The 19592-nt window shown below is 38.0% G+C and overlaps 1 protein-coding gene across 1 annotated transcript in view; it reads right to left on the bottom strand.

Moving 5' to 3' along the window:
- The window catches only part of spon1b (spondin 1b), a 45792-nt gene that overhangs the window by 13435 nt on the left and 12765 nt on the right, over positions 1–19592 (bottom strand). Inside the window, exon 7 of the mRNA XM_041795288.1 lies at positions 2752–2816. Within this exon, the coding sequence (XP_041651222.1) occupies positions 2752–2816 (65 nt within the window). The remainder of the gene's footprint in view (positions 1–2751; positions 2817–19592) is intronic.

The raw sequence follows: 19592 nt of genomic DNA, 5'->3' as shown, positions 1-19592 counted from the left end.
CCCCTCAATTCAATATCGATTCAGCAAATCCTCTGAATCGATTCACCTCCTGGCCAGTGGGGGTCACTGTGCGTGTAATTCGCGTTGTATGGACGGAGGCCACACTCGACCAAACAACAACCAAACATAACCATGTTATGTGAGGTTTATCACAATTTCCAAGAGGAAAGAAATATTATTAAAGTTTACATGCACTTTACTTTTTCAGTGTTTATACAGAACTGGAATCTTTTTTACTTTTGTACTCCTTATGCACAAATAAGTTATTATTGTGCAAATTTTTATTTTCAGATGTTTTATTGCCAAAAAAATTGAGGTGACCTACCAAATATGTTCACATGGGCATGAAAATAATTATTAAAAATTGTTAACAAGTGATTTGTGTATTTCTACTTCTTACTGAATCAACATCAAAGCATTTAAATCAATATTGAATTGATACTGAATTGAATCGCAACCTAAAGAATCGAAAACGAATTGAATCGTGAGGTTCTTAGCAATGCCCAGTACTGAGACACTTCTGTCACCACAGCACCGCAAAACTAACAATACTGTTACATCTCGATCAATAAGTCAAGATCTTGATAAAACAACCAAAATAGAGTAAAATAAATGTATGAATGTATTTCTGCTCAGGGCTTCCATACATCTGACTTTTGTCATGATTTCCTTTCCCAGGCACATGTTTGCAACCCACTGAAAACAGCTCTGACATGTTGTATCTTTTCGGGTCCCGACCCACCAGTTGAGAACCTCCATTTTCTATTGAGGCACCAAGTAATTTAGGGTGTATCTTAAAACACTGTGCTATAGTGAGGCAGCACACAATCTGAGCACAAAGTGAAGCTAAGAGTACAAATTTAGGGTTTTTGGCACGTTATGAATCAGAAAAATAAGAGCACAAGCTCTCAATCCTTGTAACAGGCAATCGCACCTCCAGCTGGCTGGCTCATGTTCCCTTTCCCCATTGCAGTCATGAAAACAAAAACTCACAGGATTCTGTATGAAATATTTGAATGGGGGACTGAAGTTATATTCTCTGAAGCATTCCTACAACATAACATATGATAGGATCATTCCCTTATTAAAAACACTGGCATTTATTCAGAGACACAAGAGGCAAACTTTATTTGGGATAAAAAAAAAATCCAGACACCATACCATTTTGTTTGAAGAGGGTCAGACTCTTAATACTTGTGCAGAAAAATAAACATTGTCATATAGCAGGTACTTAAACTGGTGTTGGAACAAAGCAACAGCAAAGAATGACAGTACCCAGCTGATAAATTGCCTGTGCCTGAAGCAATGTTATCTCAAAGTATTTGTAGTCGAAGACACATTGCAGTAATCAGTTGCAGCCCTAACATGTTTAGATGGACAAAAAAAGCCAATCTTTATTAACAACTGGGATGCTAACAGATTCATCCAAAAATTCATGATTCATGACAAAAAATTACAAATGTAAAAAATAAAAACAAAGTCTCTCTAGTTGATGCTTGTAATTAGTTTCCTTTTTTCAGTCTCACATAAAGCTCAGTATCAGATAGAGCAGGCATGTCAAACTCAATCACAGCAGGGCCTGGATTCTGAACTTGGGGCTAACCTGAGGGCCTAACAGGGTGGATATTTAACCATAAAATGTTAACCTTATTTTCACCAAAAATGAATTATGGAGGGAAAAAAACGTGTGACTGATGATAATGTTTTTGCGATTAAAAGGTGAGCATGATAAGTTAAAAATTCAAAATCTAAGATAGAAAGTCAAACTTTTTAGTTTAAAAGTTAAAACATGACATTTAAAGTTTAAAAAGGAAAAATATGAGATAGATTATTTAAACCATGAATTTTAAAAGTAAAAAACTGAGATAAAATTCAAAATCATGAGTTTCAAATGTCAAAATATAAACAAAATTTAAAATCATGTGTTTTTAAGGTAAAAAAATGAGATAAAAGTTAAAGTTAGGAGTTGAAAAAGGTCAAAATGTTAGATAAAAGTCAAAATCACAACTTTAAAAGGTCATGAAACTAAGATAAAATTTAAAATCCTGAGTTTTTAAGGTTAAAAAAAAGAGATAAAAGTTAAAGTTTAGGAGTTGAAAAAGGTCAAAAGGTGAGATAAAAGTCAAAATCAGAACTTTAAAAGGTCATAAAACTAAGATAAAATTCCTCAGTTTTTAAGGTAAAAAAATGAGATAATAGTTAGAGTCAGGAGTTGAAAAGGTCAAAACACAAGATAAAAGTCAAAATCATGACCTTAAAAGGTCTAAAAGAATTTAAAATATGAAATTATTCATCTAAAAGGTAAAAAAAGAGATAAAACGTCAAAATCATAAGTTTAATTCATAACTGTGAGATGCAAAATTGAAAACATAGAGAAGACACTCATTTTCACTCAATGTTCCTGACATTTTATCTTTTTTTTTTTTTGAATGTTTACTTTTTCTTATTTTTATGACTCAACAAGGATATTATAAAACATCAACGTTAAGTTTACATTTTCATACTGGAGGAAATCTGCAGACCTCATACTGGTGGGCCAGTTACAATAAAAATATCATATGATCTGGTGGACTGGGTATAACAGCACCACGGGCCGGATTTGGCCCCCGGGCCTTGAGTCTGACACCTGTGAGATAGAGTGTTAAAATCACTAGAAACCTTTTATCATTGTTTCATATTTATTTCCTCTAAATTCACATCATGTTTCACAGAAGTGTCTTTCCCCTTAGAGAAGCAGAGAGAGTTACTTACAGGTTGAGGGGCTGCCATGCTGGCCACTGAGCCTTAGTCTTAATGACAGTCAGTACTTCATCTCCCTGTAAAGAGAAGGAGATAATAACAAAAAGAGACTTAATGCATATCAGGTAAAGAATAAAGGAGAAAAAGGCCAAGTTTACATTTTCACAGTATTCTTATGCAGGACACTAATGTGTATTTCATCTTTGAAAGGCTTAAGGCTTTGTCAGATTCACTTTCAAATCACTGGCCTGTTAACATATTTTTTTTTTTTCAAAATGAGTCAGGAGTTATGACATCTATGAAAGTTTTCAAATCTTGATTCAAAGGGGCAGCTGGACTTGGTTAAGGTTATTGAAGTTGTTTCAACCCTCCTCTAAAAACCTCTTCAGTTTGAACTAAGTCCCCAGTGAGGTATTTGTAGTCCAAAGACACAGTGCACTGATCAGTTACAGTACTAAAATGTTCAGTTAGACCTAAAACGCCAAGCTATACAAACAGATGTGTATTTAAAAATAATAATCGGTTTGCTTCATTTTGATTTTTGAAGCTTCCTTTTTGTAAGTCACACATCAAGATAAGAAATGAAAGCCATTTGAAGGAGAGGCAAAACATCAAGAACCTCAGCAAAGTCCGGTTGTTCCTTTGGATCAAGTTTTGGATTAGAGAAAGCGAGAAAAGGAGCACCCTCTAAACAATAAACTCCTCAAGGTGCACAATAAAAAAAACTTATCAAAAAAGGAGGCATCAGCAGTCAAAAATGTCCTTTTAGGTAGTTTTATTTGGGCAAGGCATAACAGACGCGTTTCAACTTGTGGTCTTCTTCTTGGCCAAAGAAGACCACGAGTCGAAACGCGTCCGCTGTGCCTTGCCTAAATAGAAGTACCTAGAAGGATATTTTTGAGTGCTGACGCCTCCTTTTCTATCAAGCTTTGGATTACCATGACCTGAATAAATAAGAACCTACACAGACTATAAAAGTTTAAAGATATTAAAATAACTTTTAAGAGAGAGCTAAGTACTTAAATTTGATGTTCTCCTAGTAAGTAGGAGTGAGAGCATTTCCTGAGAAAGTAAGGTTTTGTTTATTCAGTGGTGTTGAGAGCTTTTTTTCTAAAGTCATTGATCTGGCTGATGAGGTGAGTAGTGCATCTAGAAAGAGAGGAGAGTAAGTTTGCCGACCACATTTTCCTTCGATTCAGTAGTAAATCCCCCACATAGGCGACATGGAAGTCAGTGCAAAACAGTGGATTCAAGTCACATTCACTGATAAAATTCACATTAACATTAAAAAATGTTGGTTTTCACAGTGGTTTTCAAACAGTGTGGTACTGGTGTGCCTTGACGCAAGTCTACACCGCGTTCCAAATTATTATGCAAATTGGATTTTAGTGTCATAAACATTCAATTTTTTGTTTTTCAATGAAACTCATGGATGATATTGTGTCTCAGGGCTCTTTGGATCATTGAAATCAATCTCAGACACCTGTGATAGTTTGCCAGGTGAGCCCAATTAAAGGAAAACTACTTAAGAAGGATGTTCCACATTATTAAGCAGGCCACAGGTTGAAACCAAAATGGGAAAGAAAAAGGAGCTCTCTGCTGCCAAAAGCATCAAGTAGCACAAGGTATGAAAACATCAGATATTTCATGAAAAAATTAAGCGTGATCACTGTACAGTGAAGATATTTGTGGCTGATCAGAGCACAGACAGGTTCATGCAGATAAAGGCATAATGAGGAAGGTTTCTGCCAGACAAATTCATCAGATTAAGAAAGCAGCCGCTAAAATGCCATTACAAAGTAGCAAACAGGTATTTGAAGCTGCTGGTGCCTCTGGAGTCCCATGAACCTCAAGCTGTAGGATCCTCCAGAGGCTTGCAGTCGCGCATAAAACTACTATTCAGCCACCCCTAACCAATGCTCACAAGCAAAAACAGTTGCAATGGCCCCAGAAATATTTATTTATATTTATTCCTACATTTTAATTTTTAGTACTCCATGTGTTATTTTGTCATATTTCCTTTCTTGTGCTTTTCTGTGTTTATATTTTTCTCTTATTGAATTCAGTGTTTCCTTTATTTTTGTAGTTTTCATCCCTTGTGTTTGACTTCTTCTCTTACCTTTCACTAGATTGCCCTGACCAGTTTGACTTGTGTCTTGTCACATCTGTGTCAGATCCTTTTAAGTCTATTTAGTTTCTGTGTTAGCTGTGTTGCTTCCCTTCAGTGTCAGTGCATGTCTCTTGGTGATTGTGTTTACAGTGATTGGTCCAGTGGTTTATTCTGTTTGGATCTTTCCTTTTGACTTGGTTTGTGTTTTGGACATTGTTTTGGGATTTTTGTACTCTTGATTATTAAATCATTTTTGTGTTCTGCACTTGGGTTCTATCTAAATGTTTCAACAGATAATTTAGAGCAGGTTTTCAATGTCCTGTGTCCTCATATCAGAGACAGAAAAGGTTTTTTGCTTTTACTGCTGGAATCCTTTGTTACTACATGCTTAATATCTTTTGAGGATTATAGTCAACGCAAACTTGAACTACATGTTGGTGCCTGTATTAGTGAGAGCACATTAGGTTCACACGAAGAGCTTGGTGTTGGATGGCATTGGCTCTCGCAGGAATTTCCCTAAGGTTATGCAGGAAATAAGGAGGTAGTGGCAAGAATCCTCTGGTCCTCTGGCTAACCCCACCCCACCCCACCCCACCCCAAAGCTTACGATTAACCAGCCCTCTGACCTATAACTAACCCACTGTAATCAACACTGAGTTGTGGAACTAAACTTATTTTAAGACCAGCACACATTTGGGGGCACAGTTTGTCAGAAGTACCTTTGATAAGTACATAATGTAGGGAGTGGGTGTAAAATGAAGTTTAGCACAAGTTTAAGCAGGAAGACTTTTTAATTCATCCTTTCATTCTTTGATCATAACCCTTTTTTCCTGCTCTGTAATCAGCTGGTCATGAACATTTACTCACTTAAATTGTAAACTAACCTAATCTGCCTCAACTATTCTTGACCAATCATCCTGCTGCTGTCATGTTTAAAAATCTAATCCTTCCTGTCCTCTGCAGTCAGTCTGTCATTTCAGCGTGAATGTGCAACCTTCTTCTGGGAATTCCGGGAAAAGATCCAGGCGCCGTTGTGTGTGCTTTTGTAGAGTCTTTTAACACTTAGATCGGAGCCAGGATTTCGCTGATTAACGCAAACCACCAACACACAGTCCTGTACAGCTTCGGGGCACCTGTCTGCCTTTTATCAGTGAATAAGTTTAAGTTTCAATGACTCTCAGAGGGACACAGCATCTCACACCGCACAGTGGGATTGAAATACCCCGAAACTCAGTGTTGAAATTATTCTACTTCACATATGTTGACAGTTAACCTTAACCTTAAGGTGAAAATAATGTGTATCCTTCCTTTTATGGTCATTGGAAATTACTCAACATATTTTATTTCATTTATTTTCTCTAGATAATGTTTGTATAAGTTGGGCCTATTATTATTATTACATTGTTGGTGCACTATAAACACTCAAATTACACATAAATTACACATAAATCACCAACAGTGCCACCATCAGGGCAACCCACACCTCCTTTTCTATGCTTCACAAGGGAACCACACGTATAGAAAGCAGCCGCTCACCTTTTCGGCATCTCACAAAGACATTGCAGGTAGAACCAAAAATCTCACATTTGGACTCATCAGACCTAAATACAGATTTCCATTGGTCTACTGTCCATTCCTCGTGTTTCTTGGCCCCAGCAATTCTTTCTTCCTGTCGTACTTCCTCAGCAGTAGCGTCTTTGCAGCAATTCAACCATGAAGGCTTGATTTACACAGTCTCCTCTGAACAGTTGATGTTGAGATGTGTTTTCTACTTGAACTCTGTGAACCATTTTTGTGGGCTGTAATCTCAGGGGCTGTTAATTTGATGTTTCTGAGGCTGGTAACTCTGATGAATCTATCAAATAAACTTAAGAGTTAAAGAGGGGATGTTCAGGCTGAAAATCTTGTGTGTGCAAGGCTTTAGCTCAGCCTGTTGCTAGGTATGACATTCTTTTGAAAGCTGTGATTGGTCAACTTTGCAAGTGAACAAACTACAAAATATTTTAAACACATGTTCCTGTGCAGCTCCTCTCACGCTGACAGTTATATCAACCTGTGTGAATAAGATTTCTGTTCATCTCAGTTGATCAACTGCTGTGGATGAGTTTTACACTTGGAGATTTTTGATTGATTGCACGAGGCCTGGGCTGATGGTGTATGGTGAGGCCTGGTCAGGCCTGGTCCTGAACAAGACCTGTGAATACTCCTTACTGTGACAAGCTGGATTCAAATGAAACAATAGAATCCCTTGAGCAATTTATTGAGGAGAGATATCAACTTGCCCAGATGGAAATGAGCAAGCTCATTAAGTAATCTTACTGGAAGGAGAAAGAAGAAAGCTGAGCAAAAGTGGCAAGGTGTTGCAGCTGATGCCACCAAATCAACTCCTAAAAGACCACCCTCTGAAGAAGTAAGTGATGAGGATGAAGTTGATGGGATCATGGAGGTTGAGACCAGGCTCCTGAAGTCAATTAATGATAGACTTGCTAAACTGAATGTGTTGAAGGTTATGATGAAAGACTTGAATCAACTTAAAGCTAGCCTTGAATACAGTCAATGGCAAATTGATGAACTGCTGAGTGACAACAGGAACCTCAAGAAATCTGTGCAGGATATGGAGAGCAGGGTGAATGTGCTTGAAAAGGAGAACAAGCGCCTGTCAGAACCCCTGCTTGATCAACAGTGTCGTTCTATGAGGAACAACTTGGTTTTCTCAGGAATTGCAGAGAAGGACAGTGTTGATTGTGAAACTGTTGTGAAGACCTTTATGACTGAACAGCTGAAACTGCTAGGTGAAGTGGTAAAAGACGTCAACTTTTCCCGAGTCCACAGGATGGGTAAAGTATTGAAAGACAGACCAAGAGCCATTGTTGCCAATTTTGAACATTTGAAACACAAGGAGCTTGTGAAAAGTCGAGGAAAACAACTTAAAGGTACAAAGTTTGGAGTAAATGACCAATTTCCCCATGAAATTATTAACAGGAGGAAGGTACTTTATCCCATAATGAAAGAACACAGACTTTGAAATGATCGCGTCACTTTAGTGACAGACAAATTGTACATAAATAATCAACTGTATCGTGACCCCAAAACAACTCCCTGGTTATTCTGATGTGGATGGATATCTGATGCAGGTTTTAAACTATGGCAAATTCAACTATTCAAATCGGTACTGTTAATTTAATGCTACCTAAGAAAGGATTACATATTGCACACATAAATGTTTGTAGTTTACCAAATAAAATGAATGAGATCTGTAACATGTTGAAAATCAATGATATTCATGTCCTAGCTATCACTGAGTCACATCTAGATAGTTCTATCACTGATGGGCAAGTCCATGTGGATGGATATAATTTTATAAGAAAGGATAGGAATCGAAATGGCGGAGATGTGGCAATGTATATTCAAAATCATCTGCCTTTTAAAAAGAGAGATGATCTAACAATGAATCACCTTGAGGCTGTATGGGTACAGATACATCTACCTTATCAAAAACCTCTAATAATTGGATGTGCATATCGACCCCCTTGTTCAAATGTGAACTATTTAGATGACTTATTTACTAGTCTAGATAATGCAACTAATGACAATAAGGAAGTGTTCTTTATGGGTGATCTGAATATAAATTGGTTTGATAACAAGAATAGCAACAAAACTAAATTACTGAGATTTACAGAGGGGTGTAATATGAAATAGATGGTCAGGAATCCAACAAGATGTTCTATAAGGAATGGCATACGTACTGAGACATGCATTGATCTGATTTTTACTAATGTACCACAACAGTGTTCAAGTGCGTGTGTGTTTCCTGTTGGTTGGTCAGACCACAATATTGTATCCATAACTAAGATATCAAAGATTCCAAAGAGACCACCTAGAATAATAGTAAAGAGGAGTTTTAAAAGATTTAATGGTGAGGAATTTAAGAGGGATTTAGCTGCATGTCCCTGGGAATTAATATATCTACAGGACAATTTAGATTATGCTTCTGAATGCTTTACTGAACTCTTAACTGAAGTGATGAATCGGCATGCTCCAATTAGGAAACGGACTGTCAAAGCTTGTTCTGCTCCATGGATAGATGATGAACTTAACAAAGTATTTACGGAAAGAAATGAGGCAAAAGCTACATTTTTAAAATCAAATTTAGAATCTGAACAACAGATCTATAGAAAATTACGCAATTATGCATTGAAATTAAATCGCAGTAAGAAGGCCTCTTTTTATAAAAAAGCATTCACGGAGTGTGGAAATTACTCTAAAAAGACATGGAATACAGTCAGAGGATTGTTGGGAACAAATGTTGCACAGTATCCATCATTTGTGGAGGAGAATGGAAGAGTGATCACAAAGCCTGTCGATGTTGCCAATCATTATGCTGCTTATTTTGAAAACAAAATTAACAGACTAAGAAAAATGACAGATTCTTCCAGTTCTAAAGAAACACTCAATGACCTGATTGATAACAACATCATGTTAAATAAAATGTGCTCTTTTTCCCTTTCCTTTGTAACAACTGAGGAGGTTATGAAATTGCAAGAGTCACTTCCAGATGGGAAAGCTGCAGGCTATGATTTAATAGACAACAGATTATTGAGATATGCTGCACCCCAGATTGCTGCCCCCTTGAGGTATTTGTATTGGTCAATTGACACTGGTCATTTCCCTAGAGTGTGGAAGAAAGCTAAGGTATGTCCTATTCCAAAGAATAGTAAAGAACCTCTCTCCCCTGAGAACAGTCGGCCCATTAGTCTTTTACCTGCACTGAGTAAAATACTGGAAAGCATAATCAGTGCTCAGATTTGGTCATATATGGAAACTAATGATTTATTCTCTGCCAATCAGCATGCATACCATAAGGACCATTCCACTGAGACTGCTCTCATTGAGATGACAGATCAATGGCTAGAACAAGTTGATCTGGGAAAATATGTTGGTGTAACTATTTCTGGATTTTAGTGCAGCATTTGATTTGGTAGATCATAGTATGTTATTAAAAAAGCTCCTTCATTATGGGTTCCAACAAACTGCTCTTGACTGGATTCATGCTTATTTAAATGAAAGAACACAATCGTTTTTTATAAATGGATCTTATTCCTCTCCTCTGAATATACAGTGTGGCATTCCTCAAGGCAGTTGTCTTGGGCCTCTCCTTTATCTGCTATATACAAATGATATTTCATATGCTCTAGCTGATCAAAAATGACGATTTTTGCGGATGATACTACTGTGTATGTACCAAGGTATTCATGTGTAGACATACAGACATCACTGCAGCAAGACCTGGAAACAATTAAGAATTGGGTTGACATGAACAAACTGGTACTGAATATAAAGAAAACAAAAGTAATGCTTTTAGGTTCTGTGAAGAAGAGGCAAAATCTGCCCTGTTTACAGCTTACAACAGATGGTATAAGGATAGAACAAATAGATGAGACTAGACTGTTAGGTGTTCAACTTGATAGTCATCTGTCTTGGACACCACATATATCTAATCTATGTAAGAAGCTGGTTCAGACTGCTGTTATGGTTGGTAGAATAGCTAAATATTTACCCACAAAAATATTAAGACAAGTGACCCACGCTTTAATTGCAAGTCAGGTGAATTATTGTGCTGCTGTTTGGGGTAATGCTGGAGTAGGAGAAATAAGTTTAGTTAGTAGAAGTAAGTTATTTCATAACTTACATGTTAAAAAGAAGCCAAGACTGTTGATAAGCACGTTCCAGCAGGTGAAAGACAGACATTTAGTCAACACAAGAGCCGCTAGCATAAGTGATTATGTTTCACCCAGGACTAGACTTGTAATTGGTAAAAGGATGTTTTGTTTTCAGGCTGTGAAGTTATGGAATGGTTTACCTGATCTCATTAGGAACTTACCAGAAAAAAAATTTAAACAAAACATTAGGGGTGTTCTTTTAAGGAGTATTTAAACTTTTTTTATTGCAACTGTAGGATTGTGATTTGAGGGTATAGCTTTTATGTAATTTTTATGGGTATAAGTTTTGTTTGTGTGTATAATGTCATCTATGTGTTGTATGTATGTTTTTAGGGTTTGTGTTTGTTCTATATTGTATTATGTTTGAGTTATACTGTAATGTGTTTTTATTATATTTTTTGTAATGTTTTTTATGCTATGGACTCTTGGAAGAATAGCCCAAGTGGGCTAAAAGAGATACAAACAAACAAACAAACAAACATACTGCCAGTCAGAGTTTTTACTTAAAAAAAGAAAAAAAAAGTCCTGTTTTTTTATTTACTGCAACATAAACTGTATTTTTTTGTAGAAAGCAACATTTTAAACAGAGTTTTGAAAATCTGACTCTCTACAGTTAAACAATTCCCTGAAAACAAAAAACTTGGTGACTTTTTTTCAAAGATTTATACTTAAAAAAATCTGCTGCGCTGAAGGTTCCCATGAGTACAGTTGCTTTCACAACCAAGACCTCATCAAGTTTGGTCTCTGTTTACACAGCTCATTAACAAACAGGCTAAAATCTGTGGTGTGCAATAAAAATGCTCTCTAATGGGTTGGAATTTCTTGTGGTTATTAAACGCAGAGTTTTTGAGTATAAGGTATGTAACTTTGATATTTCGACCTGAGATAAATACATGTATATACAGAATGATGTTTTAAATGTTAAAAGGATATTAAAAATGTTCATATATTCTTTTCATTATTTTGTTTTGTTTTTCCTTCAAGTATTTGACATGTGACAAGCAAATGAGAGATAGGAACTTTTTTTGTTATCGGCCGGACCACTTTGCAGCGGGACTGCATTGCACTTGACTTGTTTATGTTTGATGCTGATGGCTGAAACTGGAGTATAAAGATGGACAGCTGGCTAGCAACAGGGAGAATTAAAAGGAAAGATAGGCAAGAGACTGATGGTGAATAAGGGCGATCTCCCCGCCGTCAAACAAAACAGAAGAGGTCGGAGAAAGTACAGCGCTGAGTACTTAGCGCTGGGATTTTTTTGGACAGGCACAGAAGCTGAACCATTACTGCTGTGCATCCTGTGCTCTGAGACATTGTCAAATGAAGCCTTGAAGCCATGTAAACTGCACTGTCACCTAGAGACAAAACATGGATAGTATGTGATCAAGCCACTGCATTTTTTTTGAGAACAAGCTCAGGGAATATCAAAGTAAAAAGAAGGTAATCGAGTGTATGAGCAGCAAGAACACTAAGGCTGTGTAAGCGTCCTTTTGGGTCTCCCAACTCATAGCCAAGGCGAGAAAACCGCACACCAATATGCGAAAATGTGAAAATGCTGAAGACTGTTTTAGATGAGGTGGTCAAACAGTCAACTTCATCAAGAGCTGTCCACTGCAAACATGTTTATTTGTGGTGTTATGTGTAGAGATGGGTAATGATCATCACTAGCTGCTATTACACACCAAAGTGCAGTGGCTGTTTGAGTTACGCAATGAAGTGCGTGTGTTTTTTCTCAACACAAAGTCTGAAGTCACACATCGCTGCAGTGATTTTGAGTGGTTGGCTAAGTTGGGTTACCTGACTGATATTTTCAGCCACTTAAATGGACTTAACCTCGCTCTTCAAGGGACAGCAGTGAACATGTTCAATGTCCAGAATAAAGTGGGTGCAACCATAAAAAAAACACTGGTGCTGTGGGCTAAGCGTGTCGACCAGTCAAACTACACACGTGGACAAAATTGTTGGTACCCTCTGTTAATGAAAGAAAAACCCACAATGGTCACAGAAATAACTTGAATCTGACAAAAGTAATAATAAATAAAATTTCAATAAAGATTAACCAATGAAAATCAGACATTGCTTTTGAATTGTGGTTCAACAGAATTATTTTAAAAAACAAACTCATGAAACAGGCCTGGACAAAAATGATGGTACCCATAACTTAATTTTTTTGTTGCACAACCTTTCGAGGCAATCACTGCAATAAAACGATTTCTGTAACTTTCAATGAGACTTCTGTACCTCTCAGCAGGTATTTTGGCCAACTCCTCATGAGCAAACTGCTCCAGTTGTCTCAGGTTTGAAGGGTGCCTTCTCCAGACAGCATGTTTCAGCTCCTTCCACAGATGTTCAATAGGATTTAGATCAGGGCTCATAGAAGGCCACTTCAGAATAGTCCAATGTTTTGCTCATAGCCATTCTTGGGTGTTTTAAGCTGTGTGTTTTGGGTCATTATCCTGTTGCAAGACCCATGACCTGCGACTGAGGCCAAGCTTTCTGACACTGGGCAGCACATTTCTCTCTAGAATACCTTGATAGTCTTGAGATTTCATTGTACCCTGCACAGATTCAAGACACCCTGTGCCAGATGCAGCAAAGCAGCCCCAGAACATAACAGAGCCTCCTCCATGTTTCACAGTAGGGACAGTGTTCTTTTCTTGGTATGCTTCATTTTTGCATCTGTGAACATAGAGCTGATGTGCCTTGCCAAAAAGTTCCAGTTTTGTCTTGTCTGTCATAGGACATTCTCCCAGAAGCTTTGTGGCTTGTCAACATGCAGTTTGGCAAATTCCAGTCTCGCTTTTTTATGATTTGTTTTCAACAGTGGTGTCCTCCTTTGGTCGTATCCCATGAAGTCCACTTTGGCTCAAACAACGACGGATGGTGCAATCTGACACTGATGTACCTTGACCTTGGAGCTCACCTTTAATGTCTTTGGAGGTTGTTCTGGGCCCTTTTGTTACCATTTGTATTATCCGTCTCTTCGATTTGTCATCAATTTTCCTGATGCGGCCACATCCAGGGAGGTTGGCTACAGTCCCGTGGATCTTAAATTTCTGTATAATATGTGCAACTGTAGTACAGGAACATCAAGCTGCTTGGAGATGGTCTTATAGCCTTTACCTTTAACATGCTTGTCTATAATTTTCTTTCTAATCTCCTGAGACAACTCTCTCCTTCGCTTCCTCTGGTCCATGTTTAGTGTGGTACACACCATGTCACCAAACAGCACAGTGACTACTTGTCACCCTTTAAATAGGCTGCCTGACTGATTACAAGTTTGTAGACACCTGTGATGCTAATTAGAGGACACACCTTGGTTGAACATGTCCCTATGGTCACATCATTTTTGTCCAGGCCTGTTTCATGAGTTTGTTTTTTAAAATAATTCTGTTGAACCACAGTTCAAAAGCAATGTCTGATTTTCATTGGTTAATTTTCATTGAATTTTTATTTATTATTACTTTTGTCAGATACAAGTTATTTCTGTGACCATTGTGGGTTTTTCTTTCATTAACAGAGGGGTACCAACAATTTTGTCCACGTGTGTATGACTCGGTTGAAAATCTGGCCGATTTTCTGACAAAGGAACAGAGTCAGCTTCCCATCACCATGAGCAATGCTGTCAGAGAGCACCTGCAAGGTTTGAGGACCCAGCTGCACGCATACTTCACCATCCCAGATGTGCAGTGTAACTGGATAGAAAACCCATTTGCCAGCCACAGTGATGAGGCCCTCGCTGCCCTGAGCGTAAAAGAGCAAGATAGTCTCGTAGATCTCTCTTGTGACACCACGCTGAAGCTGGTCTTCTCACTGAAGCACCTGACAAACTTTTGGCTTCATGTTGCTTCTGAGTATCCTGATCTGGCCAACAGAGCTGTGAGATTCCTGATGCCTTTCCCAATAATCTACCTCTGTGAGATGGGATTTTCTGCACTTGTGGCATTAAAAACCAAGTACAGAAACAAACTGAAAGTTGAGCCAGATCTTTGACTAAAACTTTCATCCATTGTGCCAGACATCAAGCATCTGGTTGCTGCCATGCAACACCAGCCGTCTCATTAGGTGAGTCAACATATTGTTGGCCTGTTGTTGGACTGATCCACTGCAGCTTAATAAAAGTTTTAATTTTGTTTCGTTGCAATTGTTGCTTTTTCTTGTATGTAAATATTTTTATTCTGCCAAGACATTTCTTGCTGAATTTTGCACTATCTGTAGGCTACAATGGTTTTTTGTAAGCTTATGATTTAATATAAAAACACAATGTGTAATTTTTTGTTAATGAGCTGTGGAAATGCGTCTGGGATGGAAGCCCCTATATGAGCCAGCAGACGTTGCCTATATAGCGCGGACGCATGCACTCTTTATATGCAGGGAGTCGGGAGTAGGAGGGAAATCCAATTAGAATAAAATGTGTTTTGGCTTGTTTTGATATTTGGGTTTTGGTTGTATTCTGCAACATTGCGTGTCAAACACCAACACCATGACATCTTAATATGATCCACTGCAGTTTTTATTTTAAAAGGAAAAAGCCATAAGTAAGAGTGCAATGTTTTAATTTCTTTTCTTTGATGTTATTCCGTTGCTTGAAGTTTCATCTGGCTAGACCTGAGCAGAATTTACATCATCTTTATATCAGGATTGTGTTAATTTGTAAGCCTATCGATTTAATAGGCTTCTTTTGATATTTGGATTTTGTTTGGATCTGATAGGATGTCAAATTTTTATATATGAGAATGCATTTTTCCATTGTTGAAGGATACTGTTATTTATGAATTATTTGTTAATTAGCCTGTTACAGACAGCTCCTTGAATGATTGATGTGTGTGTGTTTGTGGGTGGACAGCTCCTTGAAAACTGTTCTACTGAAGGTGTTGCAACATGTTATAGGTGTTCAATCTTCAATAAAAAAAGTGCTCTGAGAACACATTATATGGCCTCGTATTTATGGGGGTGGGCCATGAAAATTTTTGAGACTTAAAAGTGGGCCCTGAGTTGAAAAAGGTTGGGAACCACTAAACTAGGGGAAATGTGGCCTGCAGTCCACAGCAAAGTTTAGAAGACAATTTGCAGATGTGTCCCTTAAGGTTTTTATTCCTGCCTTCCTTGTCTCCTTTACTTGTCCACAAGAGCATTTTGGAGTTATTGGATTTTGTATTTGATGAGTTTGATGAGGGAAAGATGGAAATACCGTCTGCTTACATTGAGTTGGCACAGCAGGTCTGAACTCGGCAGTGCCGATCTAAACATAGCTTGCACAAACAACTAAAGGTAGCAAACCTATTACTAAGACTATAGGAATTATGGCAATGGGCGAGTTTGCCAAAATGTTGAAGTATCCCTTTAAGTGCTCTGCTCAGACTCTGTTGTAGTATATGGAAGTATAAGGATGGAAGAATGATAGCAAAAGGCAGCTTTTTGAAGCAAGCAGTGAAATAACAGACAAAGCTGAATTTTAAAGATCCTGTAAAGTGAAAATGAATCTGTATTTAGGTTTGCTGTATGACAGGTCACTGACTGTGTTATGAACCCCTAAATCAAATTTTAGTCAAATAAAACATCTCTAGGTTTATAAAATTGGGCTTCAAAATCATGAAAAATGAGGCAGTACACCCTGCTCCAGGATGGTGTGGGCGTGTCTATTGAATGAGCTGAAGCCACGCCCCCTCAGAAGAAATAGGATCCTCTCAGATTAAAAAAAAAATGTTGCAATCTGAATGTTGACCTTATGATCAGAGTGCAGCTATCTGGCTCTCTGCCACAGAAGAGACAAAGTCTGTTTTCTGGCTCAAACCTCTCTGTTATGATACTTTAAATCAGGGGTCACTAACTGGCAGACTGCGGTCCGGGTCTGGATCTGATACAGGACCTGGACCCGGATATACAATCATTAGAAAGACAGAGAGTAGACGAAAAGACGAGTGATCTGAGACAAAGAGTCTAGGGCCCTATGATTTCCGCATTGACGGAATTGCGGAACTGGTCAATGAAAACCGAATTTAAAAAAAAAAAAAAAAAAAAAAAAAAAACAGAACAAAAAAAACAGCATATAACTGACTGCAAACTTTCAATAAAGACAGTGACATCAGCTAACAACAGACTGTACTGAGATGAACTGCTCTGTGATTTTTATATTGTAGTGTTAGAGGGGCGTGGTCATTCCTACTGTGGTCTTGTGACAACATGAACCTACATACTGGCCCGGCCCACATGAAATCAAGCCAGGAAAGGGGTGAAAAACTTTCTAACAGTCTAAATCCAGAAATCTGTCACATGTAGATCTCAGCGTTTTTATGTGTACAGCAACCATATCCTAACATATCCAGTGTGTTAAGACAAAAACTGGATTTCACTTTACAGGGTCTTTAAGGACTCCCAAGAAAATATTCAGTGGAAGCATTCAAAACAGGCCTGTCGCAGCACAAGAAAAGTAACCAACCAAGTGACTAAAATCTTGCCCATACTTTGATGACTAATTAGAGGAGCTGGAAGTAAACGACTGTCCCAAGCATGGCATGGACATTGGTTATAATAGTTTGGCTGTCAGCATGTTCAGGGTCAAAAACATCGCTTCTTTGCTAAAGGTGCTGGTCTCAATCATCCTTAAACCAAAGGCCCATTTACATTTTATTTCTATTTTGTATCTGACCTATTTGTGTCACTCAAGTTCAGCCACAGGACCCTCTCAGCAAAGACTCCAAGCCCCATGTGATGCTTGAGAAGTGCTGAAGGATGTTTTTAAACCACAGATCTTCCTGCATGTCACCACTTGTTCTGCATATCTGAAAACCTTCAGGGGAAAAAGGAGGCAGTGAGGTACTTTCCATTCTCTATTCAGGGAAGTACTAAAGGAAATAGAGAGTGGCAGTTCGGCTGGAGATAACAGGCAACTAAAAGTTCAACCAGTTTGTGTCTTTGTGCCTCCATCTCCATAGCAAGTGTGTTTGTGAGCGTTTGGGTTTGTGAGTATCAAAGTAAGATATAAAACAATACCTGTCTTCCCTGTTGGTATGCCTCTTTCTTACTCTTTGCCAGCCAGTCTGCTATTTGCTTTGATGAGATCCATGTTAAATGCAAAGCTCAGGCCAAAACTGAGGTAAAGAGGTTGATCTTAAGGCTTTATCCACACATCACCACAGCTGATTGCTTCTCTGGATGGTTGGGATTCTCAGCTAAGACCAGGATTACTGACCCATGTCAGAGTCCCATTGATATTCATCCAGTCTTACCTCAGACACCAGAGTTGAGAGCATATGGGCTGCAGTTTATTTCTTAAACCATGAGAAAGTAAAAATTTTTCAACAATGGAATATTTGTTTTTAAAATTCAGCCACAACTTCAAAAGTCTGAGTGTGGGTGAGAAAAGACAGGGAATTTCATTGAGAATTAGTGGCCTGTCATTTTAAGATAATAGTAAATTTTACTATGGTTTGTTTCCTGTTTTTTGAATGAACACCTTATAGCAAAGCTGCTGATCTTAAAATAGTTGAGTCTAACAGGCCAATGGACCTTCTTGGAAAGGTTTCACACACTGAGGTTGAAACCTGATCTACTGTCCTGTTTGCAGGACACAAACAGACACAAAACCACTTTTGCCATCTCTCTATCACGCATATAAACAGCACTGCCAGCAAACACAACTAGCAGCTAAATAATAAATATTCTGCGACAAGTAGAGGTCTGCAGGTAGGCATATTTCCTGCTAATTTATTTCCTTTATGATATGAAATGGAAATGCAGATCTGGGCAACCAGGAGTGGTCGGCCAACCAAAATTACCCCAAGAGTCCAACAACGACTCATCCAGGAGGTCACAAAAAAACCCAGAATGAAACCCAAAGGACTGCAGGCCTCACTGGCCTCAGTTAAGGTCAGTTGTGATGCATGATAAGTATTTTTTTTAACCGATACTAATAACTGATAATTTCCTACTCCTGATGGCTGATAAACCGATAAGAACCAATCATTTTTTTTCAATTGTTGATTCAACAAAAGAAGTTACTGTGCCGTCATAAAGTATTTGCCCCCTCTCTGATTCCTGAGTTTTTTGCATGTTTATCACACTTAAATGTTTTGGATCATCAAACCAATTTTCATATCTCACAACAACAACCTAAGTAAATACAAAATGCAGTTTTTAAATGATGATTTTATTTATTAAAGGTAAAAAAAATCCAAACCTATCTAGACCTATGTGAAAAAGTAATTGCCCCTGAACCTAATAGCTGGTTGTGCCACCCTTGGCAGCAATAACTGAAATCAAGAGTTTGCGAAAACTGGTGATGATGTGTCTTTTCCATTGCTGTGAAGGAATTTCGGCCCACTTTTCCTTGCAGAATTGTTTTAACTCAGCCAAATTGGAGAGTCTTAATTTTTTGTTTTTGTTTGTTTGTTTGTTTTGTTTTGTTTTTTTGAGCCATGCAGAAATGGACTTGCTGGTATGTTTCGGGTCGTTGTCCTGCTGCGTAGCCCAAGAGCGCTTGAGCTTGAAGACACGAACTGGTGGCCGGACGTGCTATCGTGGCATGATGCGTTTCTTTTTGAGATCTTGTAGCCTACTTCACTTTGTCTGACAGTTTCTATTTAAGTGATTTCTTGATTCAACAAATCTGGCGGTAATCAGGCCTGGGTGTGGCCAGTGACTCATGATTTAACGGGGGGGGGGGGGGGGGCGATAGGTTTGGATTTTTTCTTTTTCCCATAATAAATAAAATCATCATTAGAAACTGCATTTTGTATTTACTTGGGTTGTCTTTGTGAGGTATTAAAATTGGTTTGATGGTCTGAAACAGTTAAGTGTGATAAATATACAAAAAAACAGGAATCAGAAAGGGAGCATATACTTTTTCACGGCACTGTAGATGGTGACATTATATTCAGGTCTGATGAGAAAAATCATCATTTTGAAAGTTTCCATCCTAACTTGTACAAGTAAAGAAAAACAAGTAGGCATAAAAGAAAAATGTGCAGATGTTTTTGTAAATGTATCAGTTACAACCTTCAGAAGAAATGAAAAATAACAAT

The sequence above is a fragment of the Cheilinus undulatus genome, linkage group 9, assembly GCF_018320785.1.
Source record: "Cheilinus undulatus linkage group 9, ASM1832078v1, whole genome shotgun sequence".
NCBI classification, from domain to species: Eukaryota; Metazoa; Chordata; class Actinopteri; order Labriformes; family Labridae; genus Cheilinus; species Cheilinus undulatus.
This window is presented reverse-complemented; position numbering and strand designations above follow the sequence as displayed.